At 40.9% G+C, this 16,361-nt stretch overlaps 1 protein-coding gene across 2 annotated transcripts in view; it reads left to right on the top strand.

Moving 5' to 3' along the window:
* GABRB3 (gamma-aminobutyric acid type A receptor subunit beta3) overlaps positions 1–16,361 on the top strand; it is a 447,629-nt gene that overhangs the window by 379,508 nt on the left and 51,760 nt on the right. For both annotated transcript variants that reach the window (XM_073541491.1, XM_073541492.1), the window contains exon 6: positions 3,848–3,985. In XM_073541491.1, coding sequence (XP_073397592.1) covers positions 3,848–3,985 — 138 coding nt within the window. The remainder of the gene's footprint in view (positions 1–3,847; positions 3,986–16,361) is intronic.

Here is a 16,361-nt window from a genome sequence, read left to right on the forward strand (position 1 = left end):
ACGACCAGAGGTCTCCTGTAGACCTCTATGGTTGTCACTGCCGGATTGCTATGAGTACCGCCCGGTGTTTGATGCTCATAGTAAGTCAGCAATTCTGCCACATACAGGCGATCGTGTTATGGCAGCTTCTAGTCTCCCATGAAGACTATTGAAGCATGCCAAAAGTTAAAAAAAGGTTTTAAAAATGTAAAAAAAAAATATAAAAGTTCAAATCACCCCCCTTTTGCCCCATTCAAAATAAAACAATAAAAAACAAACATACACATATTTGGCATTGCCGCCTTCAGAATCGCCCAATCTATAAAAAAAAAAGAATTAACCCGATCGCTAAACGACATAATGAGAAAAAAGTAAAAATGCCAGAATTATGTTTTTTTGGTCGTTGCAACATTGCATTAACATGCAATAAGGGGCGATCAAAAGATCATATCTGTAGCAAAATTGGATCATTAAAAACATCAGCTAGGCACGCAAAAAAAGCCTTCACCCAACCCAAGATCACGAAAAATGGAGATGGTGTGGGTATTGGAAAATGGCGCTATTTAAGTTTTTTAACAAAGTTTGGAGTTTTTTTCACCACTTAAATAAAAAAAAAACTGGATATTTTTGGTGTCTATGAACTCATAATGACCTGGAGAATCATAAAGACTGGTCAGTTTTAGCATTCAGTGAACATAGTAAAAAAGCACAACAAAAATCCATTGTGAAATTGCACTTTTTTGCAGTTTCACCGCACTTAGATATTTGTCTCCCGTTTTGCAGTACATGATATGTTAAAACCAATGGTGTTGTTCAAAAGTACCACTTGTCCCGCAAAAGACAAGCCCTCACATGGCCATATTGTCAGGAAAAAAAGTTATGGCTTTGGAAAGAAGGGGAGCAAGAACAAAAATGCAAAAACGGAAATACCTCGGGTCACCTGACGACTCTACTCTGAAACTATTTATGGTTTGCCACTTCATGGGTCAGTTGGTGTTTCCTAAACTCCATTTTTCAAAAATTTAAATTACACTTAATCACTAAATATTTAAGTAGGGAAGAAATTTCACAACTTCCTATTACAATATTGTGCTTTAATTCAGTTTATCTTTCACGAATGTTTGTAGGGCACACTACTCGGATAGGTGATTGATTTTATACACTTATAGCAATGGTACTGAATGATAAACCGAATTAAATGATTAGGCGATATGTCCCAATACTTTTGTCCATATAGTACGTCTTGATACAGAAAACTAAATGGACACTTAAGGAGTAATAGTCATTTAAATTTTCCTCTAAATAAATAATTGTACAAGTGAAGATCAGAAAATTTGTTCTCTATCTTATCAGTTAAATTATGCTTCTTTCTCCTCCTGGACGGATCATTCATTCTCAATTCACAACCCTCTACCTGTACAGTTGTGTATATACACTCACTGGCCACTTTATTAGGTACACCATGCTAGTAAGGGGTTGGACCCCCTTTTGCCTTCAGAACTGCCTCAATTCTTCGTGGCAGAGATTCAACAAGGCGCTGGAAGCATTCCTCAGAGATTTTGGACCATATTGACATGATGGCATCACACAGTTGGCGCAGATTTGTCGGCTGCACATCCCTGATGCGAATCTCCCGTTCCACCACATCCCAAAGATGCTCTATTGGATTGAGATCTGGTGACTGAGGAGGCCATTTGAGTACAGTGAACTCATTGTCATGTTCAAGAAACCAATCTGAGATGATTCGAGCTTTATGACATGGCGCATTATCCTGCTGAAACTAGCCATCAGATGTTGGGTACATTGTGGTCATAAAGGGATGGACATGGTCAGCAACAATACTCAGGTAGGCTGTGGCGTTGCAACGATGCTCAATTGGTACCAAGGGGCCCAAAGAGTGCCAAGAAAAAATTCCCCACACCATGACACCACCACCACCAGCCTGAACCGTTGATACAAGGCAGGATGGATCCATGCTTTCATGTTGTTTACGCCAAATTCTGACCCTACCATCCGAATGTCGCAGCAGAAATCGAGACTCATCAGACCAGGCAACGTTTTTCCAATCTTCTACTGTCCAATTTCGATGAGCTTGTGCAAATTGTAGCCTCAGTTTCCTGTTCTTAGCTGAGAGGAGTGGTACCCAGTGTGGTCTTCTGCTGCTGTAGCCCATCTGCCTCAAAGTTCGACGCACTGTGCGTTCAGAGATGCTCTTCTGCCTACCTTGGTTGTAACGGGTGGCAATTTGAGTCACTGTTGCCTTTCTATCAGCTCGAACCAGTCTGCCCATTCTCCTCTGACCTCTGGCATCAACAAGGCATTTCCGGCCACAGAACTGCCGCTCACTGGATTTTTTTTCTTTTTCGGACCATTCTCTGTAAACCCTAGAGATGGTTGTGCGTGAAAATCCCAGTAGATCAGCAGTTTCTGAAATACTCAGACCAGCCCTTCTGGCACCAACAATCATGCCACGTTCAAAGGCACTCAAATCACCTTTCTTCCCCATACTGATGCTCGGTTTGAACTGCAGGAGATTGTCTTGACTATGTCTACATGCCTAAATGCACTGAGTTGCTGCCATGTGATTGGCTGATTAGAAATTAAGTCTTAACACACAGTTGGACAGGTGTACCTAATAAAGTGGCCAGTGAGTGTATATCTCTCTCCATAAATTGGCGTCAGCAACTTTACAGTGAACACCATCGAGAGTTAATCTGATTGAAGGGTACGCTAAGCTTTAATGGTTTAAAGTATTCTATATAAAAACTACTAATAACAACTAACCCTTAACAATGCACAAGCCACTGAATATGTCAATTTAGGGGTCAGTTTTCTGCATCAAGACATCTTGCCACTTTGTGATATGACCATCTTGTTGAAAAATGGTACATTGGAACAAATTCATATTCAAAACCTGGCATACCTTAATGTTACCTGAGGGACACATTTAGGCCCTGTTTCATTAAGACCGCCGTTGAGCTCATTATTCTTAATAAACGGGATGATGGAGCCACATGCATCAAATTCATTAGGAGGCGCATTCTGCTTAATGAACTAGGCGCATGTTGTGCACTTCTGGCAGAAATGTACTGCCGTCAGGGACTGGATTACAATTCTGGAGTAAGTTACGCCGTTAAAGTGAATTTGATGGGTGGTCATAACCATGCACCCCTTATGTTCAGCCCATTTTGGCATAGCTGATCAGGACTTGCAGGAAAATGTCAAAAGTCACAATATTTGAATTAAACTTTTAAGGCTAGTTTCACACTAGCGTGTTTTAGGGCAGCACTTCGTGCGCAATAGAATCACATACAAAAAACACATCATGCGTTTTGTATGCGTTTGCTTTTTTGAGGCGCATGCGTTTTAACCAGTTTCTAGCCATGTTAACTCTTAAAATGCATGTCCATGCGCACGCTTGTGTTCCCATAGACTGTAATGTGATTTTTTTGCGTTTTTTTGAAACAGGTCGGATGGACCAAAAATGCAACAGATTGCGTCCGGCTCACACTACAAAAAACGCATGCGCACAAAAACGCATACGAACGCATGCATACGCTAGACCATGTGCCCCATGTTTAAGATAGGGGCGCAGGACGCATGCGCATGGACGCGCACGAATCGCAGTGCTAAAAACCGCAAGTGTGAAAATAGCCTTAGATAGGAAAAAATATTATGACTTATTAAGGTGTTTTTCGTACACACCTTAATGAATTGGGGGCCATATTGTACACACTGACTGCCATAGCTTTGTGCATTGTTTCCACCTGTAGGCAACAAAAACATGAATCCTTTTCAATAAAATGAAACCACTTTATTCTTTAACTATATCAATTAATGTTGTAATTTTCATATTTCGTTTTGATAGATGGCTACACTACAGATGACATTGAATTTTACTGGCTAGGTGGAGACAAGGCTGTAACGGGGGTTGAGAGGATAGAGCTCCCTCAATTCTCCATTATGGACCACAAATTAGTGTCCAAAAATGTAGTATTTGCTACAGGTAAGTGTTATGCAATTATTTCTGTGTGTACCTCTTTTGTGTTTGTCATATTTTATAAAATATGAAGCTTTTATGAATGTCTGACTCATTTGTTTCTTTAACAGTGTGAACTTCTTTTGAAACCTTTTTATTGTTGGTAAAATCACATGGAAAGTTCAGTGTGCCCAAAACAACAGGGTCTGCTACTAAATATTTTTTAAACAGTGACTCATTCCAGCAAACCATCCTACACAGAGCACAAGTTTTCTGTTGTTTGATATAATACCTGCTGAAATCAAGTGCTTTTTTTGTCAAACTGAAAGAGCTATAATTATAGAAAATCAACCCTTTATGGAACAGTAAAGATTTGGCCACACAGAGAATACCAATCTGCTAAAGAAGTTTATAGCTGCAGCACCGCTTGCCCTTGGCCCTCAACTACAAACTATAGAACTAATTGGCAATTTTTTCTTACTACAGACTTTTATACCATTTTGAACAATGACCACCCCTCATGATTGGGGGTTTTAGTGTCCCATTCTCTATGCAATGTGATGCGATAATATTTATTTGCAGTGGGCTCCATGACATAGAGACTAGGCAGTCACGACAAATTTCTGTAGTTAGGGGGTTAATATTAATTTTCACCCTAAATGTCTCTCAATTTATTTTAATTAAGTAATAGTTTTATCTTGTATACAGTGTGTTCATACAGTCATGGTGCACTTTTGACCAGTAACTGGAAAGCAACAAAAAGCGATAGAAATGTGAAATCTGCTCCAAATAAAAGAAAACTCTCCCAGTTTCATACACATTCAGTGCAGTTCGATGTGGGCTCCATTTGTTTCCCTACACACATCCAAACGATAGTGAAGTTCTTGCCACACACGGGTAAGGACGTCTGGTGTAACAGAGTGAATAACGTCTGTGATACTCTGTTTTAAGTGATTAATGTTGTTGATATGTTCAATGTACACATGTTGCTTCACGAAACCCCCGAAAGTAAAAGTCTAAAGACTCCGTTACACATAACGATGTCCCAGCAATCCCACCAACGATCCGACATGGATGGGATCGCTGGGACATCATTAGGTTGATTGCTAGTGAACTGTCACATAGACAGCCCCTCCAGCGATCAGGACAAGCGAGCAAGCTGGTTTCCAATGTAAATATCGGGTATTTAAGAGCCGCGGCTCTTAGATACCCGCTGTTTACATTGCAAACCAGCGTCCAGCGTTGCTGATCGCTGGTCTCTTGCTGCCACACGCAGTGATGCGCGCTGGCCAGCGGGAGACCAGCGATCAAAAAATGGCCCAGGACAATGGAGCGTGATCAGCAATACCCAGCAGGGGGGCCGGTCACTGATCCCTGTCGCACACAGCGATCTCGCTGGTGAGATCGCTGTGGCATCACAAAGTCAAGTCGCTTTGGGTAACAGGGCCTTAAGGGCGTCCGATCCTGGGATCATGGTGTACTTGTATACTTTCCTGTGACTTGTCAAAAGTGCACCATGACTTTACGGACACACTGTAGTTTAATTAAAAATTCTCTTACCTCCCTGAGTAATCTAACTGCTTTATTTATTTATTTTTACCTATTTCTGTTTTGATGATGCTTTCTTTGAGAGCCCCCAGTGCATGCTGGAATACCCAAATGGGACATCATTAGGCATCACTGTAACAGTCTCTGTAGTCCACCCTGAATTGAAGCGTCTTCAGTGATGTCCATTTCAGTGACTGGGCTAGGTATTACTGAGCATGCGCTGATTGTTAATTCTGATGTATATTCAGCATGAACTCCCTTCTTTCTGTGCAATATTCTTCTCAATGCACAGTGACAGTACACTCCCTCACCAGCTCTAATTAGACATGATGTGTAGGGAACAGAGTGCACTGGCAGTGTGAATTCTAAGGAAATAACTAGTGAGCAGGGACCAGTCCCACCCCCAAAACAGATGTCACTTTCGGGAGCATGAATGCATCTGCTGGCCACATCCTCTCCTTATATTGCACACTGACAAGTAAAAAAAAAAAATAGAGAAAAGCAGTTAGCTTAGAGAGGGAAGAGTAGAAACTTTTTATTAAAGCCATATTAGAAAAAGGGTGGCACGGTGGTTAGCACTGCAGCCTTGCAGTGCTGAGGTCCTGTCTTCACATCCCACCAAGGACAACATCTGCAAAGAGTTTGTATGTTCTCGTGTTTGTGTGGGTTTCCTCCAGTTTCTTCCCACATTCCAAAGACATACTGATAGGGAATTTATATTGTGAGCCCCATCGGGGACAGCGACAGCTGTAAAGCGCTGTGGAATTAATAGTGCTATATATATGAGTACATAAATAAAATGAATAAAAAATAAGTAGAGATACATTTGGAATGAAAATAAGTATTAGATTTTGACCACCCCTTTAATGACCCAGTGATGTATTGTTTTGTCTTTGTTGAGATTGTACAGTTGGCCAAGTTTTGTAGGATAATTTATTATTTGGTTATCTAATAGGATATCTAATATGTTTTATTACAGAAGAAATATACTGTTGAATTTATGGAACCACAGTTGCTCCCTATGTAGTTCTAGAATGACTAACTATGGGAAAATTACAATAAAACCCTCCTTGTGAAACCAGATTGAGATGCTCTACTTTTCATGTGCACAGGCTATTAACAGATGTTTCCATGTTACTTTTCCGGTTGGTTCAAGATATCCCTAGATTAAAATCAGCTTAAAAAACAAAATGTTTGCATTACTCACAAGGCTCGTTATAGTATTGCACATATATATTTTAAAGATGGCTAACTTGTAACACTTATCTCAAGATATCTCAAGCCAAAGGTAAACTAGAGAAGGACACATCTATATGGGCATTTTGATTTTGTATTCTTGTCTTTGTCTAAAGTACACTTGAACAACTGTACGGTAATGGGTAAATTTTGAACTTAAAAACTTCTTAAGATGCTAGCTAAAAGATTCTAATAACATTTAAAGTGTACCTATCTTTTCACACAAAACCTGAAGAAAAGCAGTGTCTTACTGCTCTTAGCTTTCATAGCATCTTAAATGAGCACTCCAGGGAGATAATTTTTTTCTTTTTTACTGCCCCTGCCCTCAAAAACTATAAAGATGAGATACCCGTGCAGTTCTAATTCTGTGTAACAGCAGATGCTCCTCACTGCCCCCCTCCTGTCTAGGACAATATGTCACACTTCAGTGTGCAGCTTCCCCCTGTGAGTAACAGGCAGTCTGAGAAGTGTGCCCTGTTCTCTGCAGAGAAACAGCTATTATTAGGAGAATGGCTGGCAGTAACAGCAGGGAGCTACACACTGCCTAAGGTCCCAGGGGTGAGCATCTCCTGTCATGCCAAACCTGATAATGTCTCCCTGTCTGCAGTCTGGGTTAAAGGGGCATGGCAGGGGCAAGGCCTGCCTCCCTAACTTCTAGTAGCAGCAGCCACCTCCTGATAATGTCTCCTCCCCTGCAGGGCTACTTACAGGGATTAGGCCAAGCTCCCGCCACCCCTCCCCATCTTGGGCTGGCTGTTACTCACAATGGGGAGCTGATCACTGCTGTGTGAAGTAATGTCCCAGATGGGAGGGAGGAGCAATGAGGAGCAGCTCCTGTCACATAGAATTACAAATGTTCTAAGGATAATAGAATAGAGTTGGCACCTCATCTTTATAGTATGAGGGCAGGGACAGTACGATTTTTTTTTACCTCCACAGAGTACCCCTTTAACACTAGTTTTGCAATACATGTCAGTCTAATAAGTCCAGATCCTGCCCCTATTATCCTACTCTTTAATTTTCTTTATAGATGAACAACATTCTGCCAAGATTACAGGTTCCAGAAATGTATTTATTTCTCTTACCTTCCCATATGTATTTTGCTTACCACAGTCAGTGACTTGCCTATCCAAACTGAATGCCGGGCTTTCTGTTATGCCAGCATGCAGTTTGACAGACAGGAGCAGAGAGACAAAGTCCCATTCCTACTTCCTGTAATTTGACTTTTGCTGTCTGATGCTAGAGTTTGACAATGGATTGGTGACAGCATGTTACATGGAAGTGATACCCCTATGGCACTAAATCATTATCTGAAAATTATGCTAATATTATGCTAATAAAATGTATTGTAAGTGTGTTACTTAGGGAGCTTATAGCATCTTTAAATGAATTTTAGAACATAGTTTTGCATGATTTGTTTACCAGTTATACTGCCATACTTGCTATAAAGGGGTTTTCTGCTTTCAAGAAAGTGGACCCCTAGAACTCAAAAATACTTAAAATAACTTACAAAGCAGATGCTCATCCTCCTCAGCTCAAGCTCTGGCTTCCTGCTTGATCTCGGTGATTGTAATGCAGCGGTGATGTCACTTAGACAACGCTTATCACTGCTATAGCCAATCACTGAGCTTGGCCTCTCATGCTGTCTACCTCAGCACTACCGCTGAGCTTACCGACCAGCTAAAGTGGTGATGCACACTGTCAAATGTGACTTCACAGCTGCAGCCAAAACACTAAGACCTACGCAGCAAAGGTTGAACCTGGAGAGAGTGAGTACCTACTGTGTTTGTTATTTTTAAGTTTTGTAGAACATTTGAGGGTCCACTTTCCTGAAAGTGGAAAACCTCTTTAATGGGAAACAAGTAAACAGTGATACATAACAATTATACTGTTTAATATAATGTAATGTATGCCAATTCCAAGGGCTTTTAACCCTTTCGCACCAGAGCCTGTTTTTGCCTTCGTGAACGAGTCAATGTTTTCAATTCTGACCAGTGTCACTTTATGAGGTCCTAACTCTAGAACGCTTCAACGGATCCTGGTTATTCTGACACTGTTTTCTCATGACATATTGTGCTTCATGACAGTGGTAAAATTTCTTTGATATGACTTGCGTTTATTTATAAAAAAAAATGGAAATTTGGCGAAAATTTAGAAAATTTTGCAATTTTCAAAATTTTATTTTTATGCCCTTAAATCAAGAGTCATATATCGCAAAATAGTTAAGAAATAACATTTCCCACATGTCTACTTTACATCTGCACAATTTTGGAAAAAAATAAGTAAGTTATAAGGGTTAAAAGTTGACCAGCGATTTCTCATTTTTAAACAAAATTTACAAAACCATTTTTTTAGGGACCACCTCACATTTGAAGTGAGCGTGGGGGGTCAATATGACAGAAAATACCCAAAAGTGACACCATTCTAAAAACTGCACTTAATATGGTGGTAATGGTGGTTTCCGAAAAGAGCCACCCCTTGGCTGGGTCCTTCCCTGGAGGAAGACCTGGCTGGTCCGGTGTTTGGGACTCTTAAATGAGGCTCCACGGACTTTATTTGCATATTCATATTTCCCAGGGAGAATTGCACCTAGGATTTCACTGTGTTTGAGCGCCTTTGCCGGCTGCCGCAGTGTTTTCTTTGACTGGTCTCCCTGAGGTCAGTGATTGTTTCGTGATGTTGGTCTACTAGGCATTGCTCCCACCTAGCCAGAATCCTACTCCACACTGATGAGGGGCAACACCCCGAAACAGCTGTCTGTGGATGGATACCTGGCCTTGGCATTTCCCTTGTCATATCTGTAAACTCGAAAAGAGCTGGATATTGACTTAAAGGGCCACTTAATATGGTGGTAATGGTGGTTTCCGAAAGGAGCCACCCCTTGGCTGGGTCCTTCCCTGGAGGAAGATCTAGCTGGTCCCGTGTTTGAGACTCTTAAGTGAGGCTCCACGGACTTTATTTGCATATTCATATTTCCCAGGGAGCATTGCACCTAGGATTTCACTGTGTTTGAGCGCCTTTGCCGGCTGCTGCAGTGTTTTCTTTGACTGGTCTCCCTGAGGTCAGTGATTGTTTCGTGATGTTGGTTTACTAGGCATTGCTCCCACCTAGCCAGAATCCTACTCCACACTGATGAGGGGCAACACCCCGAAACAGCTGTCTGTGGATGGATACCTTGCCTTGGTATTTCCCTTGTCATATCTGTAAATTCGTAAAGAGCTGGATATTGACTTAAAGGGCCACTTAATATGGTGGTAATGGTGGTTTCCAAAAGGAGCCACCCCTTGGATGGGTCCTTCCCTGGAGGAAGATCTGGCTGGTCCCGTGTTTGAGACTCTTAAATGAGGCTCCACGGACTTTATTTGCATAAGTAAGTTATAAGGGTTAAAAGTTGACCAGCGATTTCTCATTTTTAAAACAAAATTTACAAAACCGTTTTTTTAGGGACCACCTCACATTTGAAGTGAGCTTGGGGGGTCAATATGACAGAAAATACCCAAAAGTGACACTATTCTAAAAACTGCACCCCTCAAGGTACTCAAAACCACATTCAAGAAGTTTATTAACCCTCCAGGTGCTTCACATGAATGAATGGAATGTGGAAGGAAAAAATAAACATTTAACTTTTTTTCACAAACATTTTACTTCAGAACCAATTTTTTTTATTTTCACAAGAGTAAAAAGAGAAAATGAACCACAAAATTTTTTGTGCAATTTCTCCCAAATCTGCCAATACCCCTTATGTGGGGGTAAACCACTGTTTGGTCACACAACAGAGCTCGTAAAAGACGGAGCGCCGTTTGACTCTTTCAATGCAGAATTGTCTGGAACTCAAGGAACTTATCTATATGTGTGGTGAGCACTTTGAACCCCCAAGTGTTTCTCTAAAGTTTATAATGTAGAGCCGAGAAAATAAAAATATTTTTTTCCACAAAAATGATCTTTTAGCCCCCATTTTTTTATTTTCACAAGGGTAACAGGAGAAATTGGACCCCAAAAGTTGTTGTCCAATTTGTCCTGAGTACGCTGGTACCCCATATGTGGGAGAAAACTACTGTTTGGGCACATGGTGGGGCTTGGAAGGGAAGTAGAGACTGTTATGAATGGGTCACCGAGGAGGATAGCAGGCCCAGGCTAAACCACAGAAAACCAGAGAGGTTGGTAACTAAGCAGATTGCAGACCCCTGATCCTGTCCACACAACTAGCAGTAGCCGTGGAGCGTACCTACGATGATCCTAGACACCTCGGCACAGCAGGAGAGCTAACAAAGCCTAAAGCAAGAAAGGGGAAATCTAAACTGCCCCAGAGCAGACCCCAAAGGAATAGATAGCCCCCAAACATATATATTGTCAGTGAGACAAGATGAAAACACAAACGCAGGCAGAAAAATAGACTGAGCAAACGATGGGGCCCACACTGACTAGACTGGACAGGAAAGGAAAGACACTTTCTGCAATCACACAGAAAAACCTGCAAAAGTCCAACACGTCTGATGCACAAAAACACTGAAGTCGCACGACTTCGCCCCCACTATATCAGCACTCTGGTATATTCTGAAAGCAAAGCAAAAAGAGACCATTATAACAGGGGACAAAACAAACTGGCACAAGCACTAACACATGGGCGGTGATTCAGCACAGCCCCAGCCGGAGCTGGCTGATGCGCACAAAGCAGAGATAGACAAAACCAGATCAAATGCAAACAGAGTAGCAAATGAACCACTTAGCTGAACATTCAGGGACAGAGCAGGAGACATCAGACCTCAGGAGGCACAGGAAGAAAATCACCAGCAGGGATAGAGGGAGTCAGCTGTCTTAAATCCCAATCTGAAACCCCAGATCTCCAATCGTCTTTCTCATTATCAGGTGGCAAGCCTCTGTCAATCAGATCAGCTCCACTACTCCAGTTACCACCAGAGGGAGCCAAGAAAGAGAACTCGCAACCCCTCTGTCAATCTGACCAGCTTCACTACCTTCAGTAATCACCAGAGGGAAGCCAGAGAGAGAATTCACAACAAGTGACATTCTGGAATGCAGACTTTGATGGAATGGTCTGCAGGCATCATGTTGCGCTTTTTGAGCCCCTGATGTGCCTAAACAGTAGAAACCTCCCACAAGTGACCCCATTTTGGAAACTAGACCTCCCAAGGAACACATCTAGATGTGTGGTGAGCACTTTGAACCTCCAAGTGTTTCACTAAAGTTTGCTAATTATGCAAATTGTTTCTTCAGAGAGGAAGAGGACTAGAACTCTAGTGCCACCTATTGGAAGTAGCAATCCTAAAAGTCAATGTCGACCCTTTAACTAACCTTGTTACATGACTTAGGATAAAAGCCAAGCCAGAATCTCAATTTGCAGACACTATGTTTTGGGGTACTGCCCCTCATCAGTGCAAAGTGTGAGATCTGGTTTGGCTGTGAGAGAGGCGTCTGACCGATATCCAAGAAGTATCATTTCTCCTTGCGGAGAATGACATGCTAAAGTTTATAATGTAGAGCTGTGAAAATAAAATTTATTTTTTTTTCACAAAAATGATCTTTTAGCCCCCAATATTTCATTTTCATAAGGATAACAGGAGAAATTGGACCCCAAAAGTTGTTGTCCAATTTGTCCTGAGTATGCTGATACCCTATATGTGATGGGGAACCACTGTTTGGGTGCATGGCAGAGCTCGGAAGGGAAGAATCTCCATTTTGGAATGCAGACTTTGATGAAATGGTCTGCGGGCATCATGTTGCGTTTGCAGAGCCCCTGATGTACCTAAACAGTGGAAACCCCCAATTCTAATTCCAACCCTAACCCCAACACACCTCTAACCCTATTCCCAACCCTAACCGTAACCCTAACCACAAACCTAACACCAACACACCCCTAACCCTAATCCCAACCATAACCCTAACCACAACCCTAACCCCAACAAACCCCTAACCCTAATCCCAACCCTAACCCTAGCCCCAACCCTAACCCTAACTTTAGCCTAACACTAACCCTAACTTTAGCCTAACCCTAACTTTAGCCTAACCCTTACCTTAGCCTAACCCTAACCCTAACTTTAGCCTAACAATAACCCTAACTTTAGCCTAACCCTAACTTTAGCCTAACCCTAACCTTAGCCTAACCCTAACTTTAGTCTAACAATAACCCTAACTTTAGCCTAACCCTAACCTTAGCCTAACCCTAACCCTAACTTTAGCCTAACAATAACCCTATCTTTAGCCTAAACCTAACTTTAGCCTAACAATAACCCTCATTTTAGCCTAACAATAGCCCTTACTTTAGCCTGTCAGTAACCCTAACAGTAACCCTAACCGTAACCATAACCCTAACAGTAAAACTAACCTTAACTATCAGTAACCCTAACTTTAGCCTAACAGTAACTTTAACCATAACAGTAACCCTAACAGTAACCATAACTTTAGCTTTACCCTAACAGTAACCCTAACTATAGCACTAACCCTAATAGTAGCCCTAACTATAGCAGCAACCCTAACACTAACCCTAACTATAGCACTAACCGTAACCCTAACTATAGCACTAACCCTATCTATAGTACTAACTCTAACAGTAACCCTAACTATAGCACTAAACCTAACCCTAACTATAGTGCTAACCCTAACCCTAACTATAGCACTAACAGTAATCCTAACCCTAACAGTAATCCTAACCCTAGCAGAAACCCTAACTATATCACTAGCCCAAACCAGCGTAGCTGCATTTTTTACTTTGTGACAAGATCGCTGACTGGTGCAGCTGATGCCAGCAGCGCATGTCACACTGTTTCTCCTCTGATCTCCTGTCAGTGCGAGATCCGAGGAGAAGCAGTGTTACTGTGAGGCAGATTGCCAGGAAAGTTCGTTGCTACAGCAAACTTTCCCTGTGATCTCTCTCATTGGCTGCTGTGACGCTGACATCATCAGGACCTGAACTAATCAGGTCTGGATGAGGTCAGGAGTCACAGCAAGCATTGTGCACAGAATCCCCATGTTATAAGGTACGTGGGGGTCCCGGGGAGCCCAAAACCGCCAACCGTAGAAAAACGTCGGCACTGCACAAAGTCCAGCAAGCGCCATTTCTCTACCGTCGGCGGTCATGAAGCTGTTAAGCATAACTTAAATATTTCCCCTAAATAAGAATAATGGAGGCAGAAGCTACTTTATTAGATATTAAGTGTCATCCATGTAAGAGAAGGCATGTCATTTATATTACATTATTTCTCTATAATTTATCTATGAAATTAACAATTGAATTTACTGAATGTCTCATTAGACATCCGTATTGCACATATGTGTTCTATCTGTTTTTTTTCACAAATAGAGCACGTACCCATTGTACCAAACTATATATAATGTCCAAAATATAATAAATCCCCTAGAAAATAAATGTATATAATCAAAAGAAATTAAATTGGGATTAATAGCAAAAATAAACAATGTGCCCAAAAGAAAAAATAAGGGCTAAACAAGTATATGAAATATAAATGAACAAAGTTTCTTAATAAACATGCACAGAGATAGCAAATGTTATGGAAAAGATTAGACTGAAAGATAAGTCTCAGAAAATCTAGATGGTGTAACAGTCCATAGTTAGACCAAAGACACATTATATAAGATGTGCATGAGTGTAATCGTGATATTCACTGATTTAGTGCTCATCTGCGATATTTTTTCTTAGTTGGAATCTGGATGAGAAAAAACTCACAGCATGCTCTGAGTGGCCAGGTATATCAGACAAGACTTACCAATGCAAGTCAATGGGTATGAGAAGAAAAATGGACGGCACACGGACCATCCATATGCTGTCCTGATTTTTATGGATACATTACCATTTTGTAACATAGAACACTGTAAATAGTTCTGTAAATGATTGTAGAATAATAGCTGCTGAGAAAAAAATGCATTGCATACGCATTAGTGATGAGTGAGTATACTCGTTGTTCGGGTTTTCCAGAGCATGCTCGGGTGATCTCCAAGTATTTTGGCGTGAACAGAGATTTAGTGTTTGTTGACGCTGCATGATTTGCGGCTGTTAGACTAGCTGAATGCATAAATTCCACACATGTATTCAGGCTGTCTAGCAGCTGCAAATCATGCAGCTGTGTCGACAAACACTAAATCTCCGAGCACGCCAAAATACTCGGCGATCACCCGAGCATGCTCCTGAAAACCTGAACAACAAGTACACTCGATCATCACAAATACGCATGACATACAGATGTCATATGGATACTATGTGAGAAAAATTGAATTGTACTCGCATGACACATATCCTGTCAGCTGGCAATACAAAGCTGACATCAACCCCAATACTATTACCCCACTTGCCACCGCACCAGGGAAAGTGGCAACAGCAGAGGTTAAGCGCCAAAATTGTTGCATCTTATTGATGCGCCATTTATGAGGTGGCTAAGAGCTGATGTTTTTAGTCTTGGGGGCCAATATCCATTGACCCTTTCTATGCTATTAATATCAGTCCACAGCTGTCTACCTAGTCTTTTCTTATTAATTATAGGGAGGCCACATGTCATTTTTTGGGGGTTCCCCCATTTTATTAACCAGTAAAGGCTAAGTATACAGCAGTGAGGTGAAATTAATAGCCTGAGAAGTTCCATGTTTATTACCCCCTTCCCAAGCTAGAAACATCTGCGCCCAGCTGTCAGCTTTCCCTCTGCTGGTTATTAAAATTTCTGTGGATCCAATGCAATTTTTTTCTTTAAATTATTTAACTATTAGATAAATCCATGAACATGAAACTACACACGCACTGCACTAATTATATATGTCACTGACGTTTTTCTATTTACATGTCTATTCTGTTCACTGTATTCCGATGGGTCACACAGTTGAATTTACTGTAGTCGGCTGATCAAATGTTGGGTGTGTAAATGTTGGACAGCACATGTGCTGTCTTTGTGCCGTACAATTTTTTTCTCGCACCCATTGACTTGCATTGGCAAGTTTTGTTTGATATATGTTACAAATAGCACATGAAAAGGAAACAGAAAATAACACTTGTACTTGTACGTTTTTCTTACAAATGAGTATGAGCCCTTTCACTGTAAATGTTATCATTTAGTAACTATGGTTCCACTCAGTAGTGTTTGGTTAAAAAACAGTATTACTATATCTGTATCTGTTTTTATATGTAAGTTTTTATAAGAAAAAATTAAATATATGAATTTTGTTTGACTCAAATCACTTCTTGCAAAACTTGCTAATCTTGTTAAATACAAATCTTAATAATAAGTATAATACAAAAAATAGTGCAAAAAATATAAATCTTAGATTATCTTTTCAGTTGTATTAGATAACCATCACTGCTTTTTCCAATATTACTTTCCTGCTCCATGTGGAAGCATAGAAAGATAGCATCACCCCTCTAAAAGAAAAAGGAGAAGCGTTATCATTTGGACATTGTTTCCCTTTTAGGATAAATGGTTGATTGCAGTGGAACCTGGCAAATAGATGATGTGAGTTTCTAGGTTACATAACAGAGAAAGAGAGAAAGAGGATTACTATTGTATCATAATGACCTGAGGGAAAATAGAACCTTACCGTTTTCAGAGATAGCAATTAATCATGTGCTTCAATGGCTAGCTAAGGCTGGCAGTGCTAACCTTTT

This window comes from Dendrobates tinctorius, unplaced genomic scaffold, assembly GCF_039654945.1.
Source record: "Dendrobates tinctorius isolate UK_male_01 unplaced genomic scaffold, ASM3965494v1 ptg000121l, whole genome shotgun sequence".
In the NCBI taxonomy this organism is placed as follows: domain Eukaryota; kingdom Metazoa; phylum Chordata; class Amphibia; order Anura; family Dendrobatidae; genus Dendrobates; species Dendrobates tinctorius.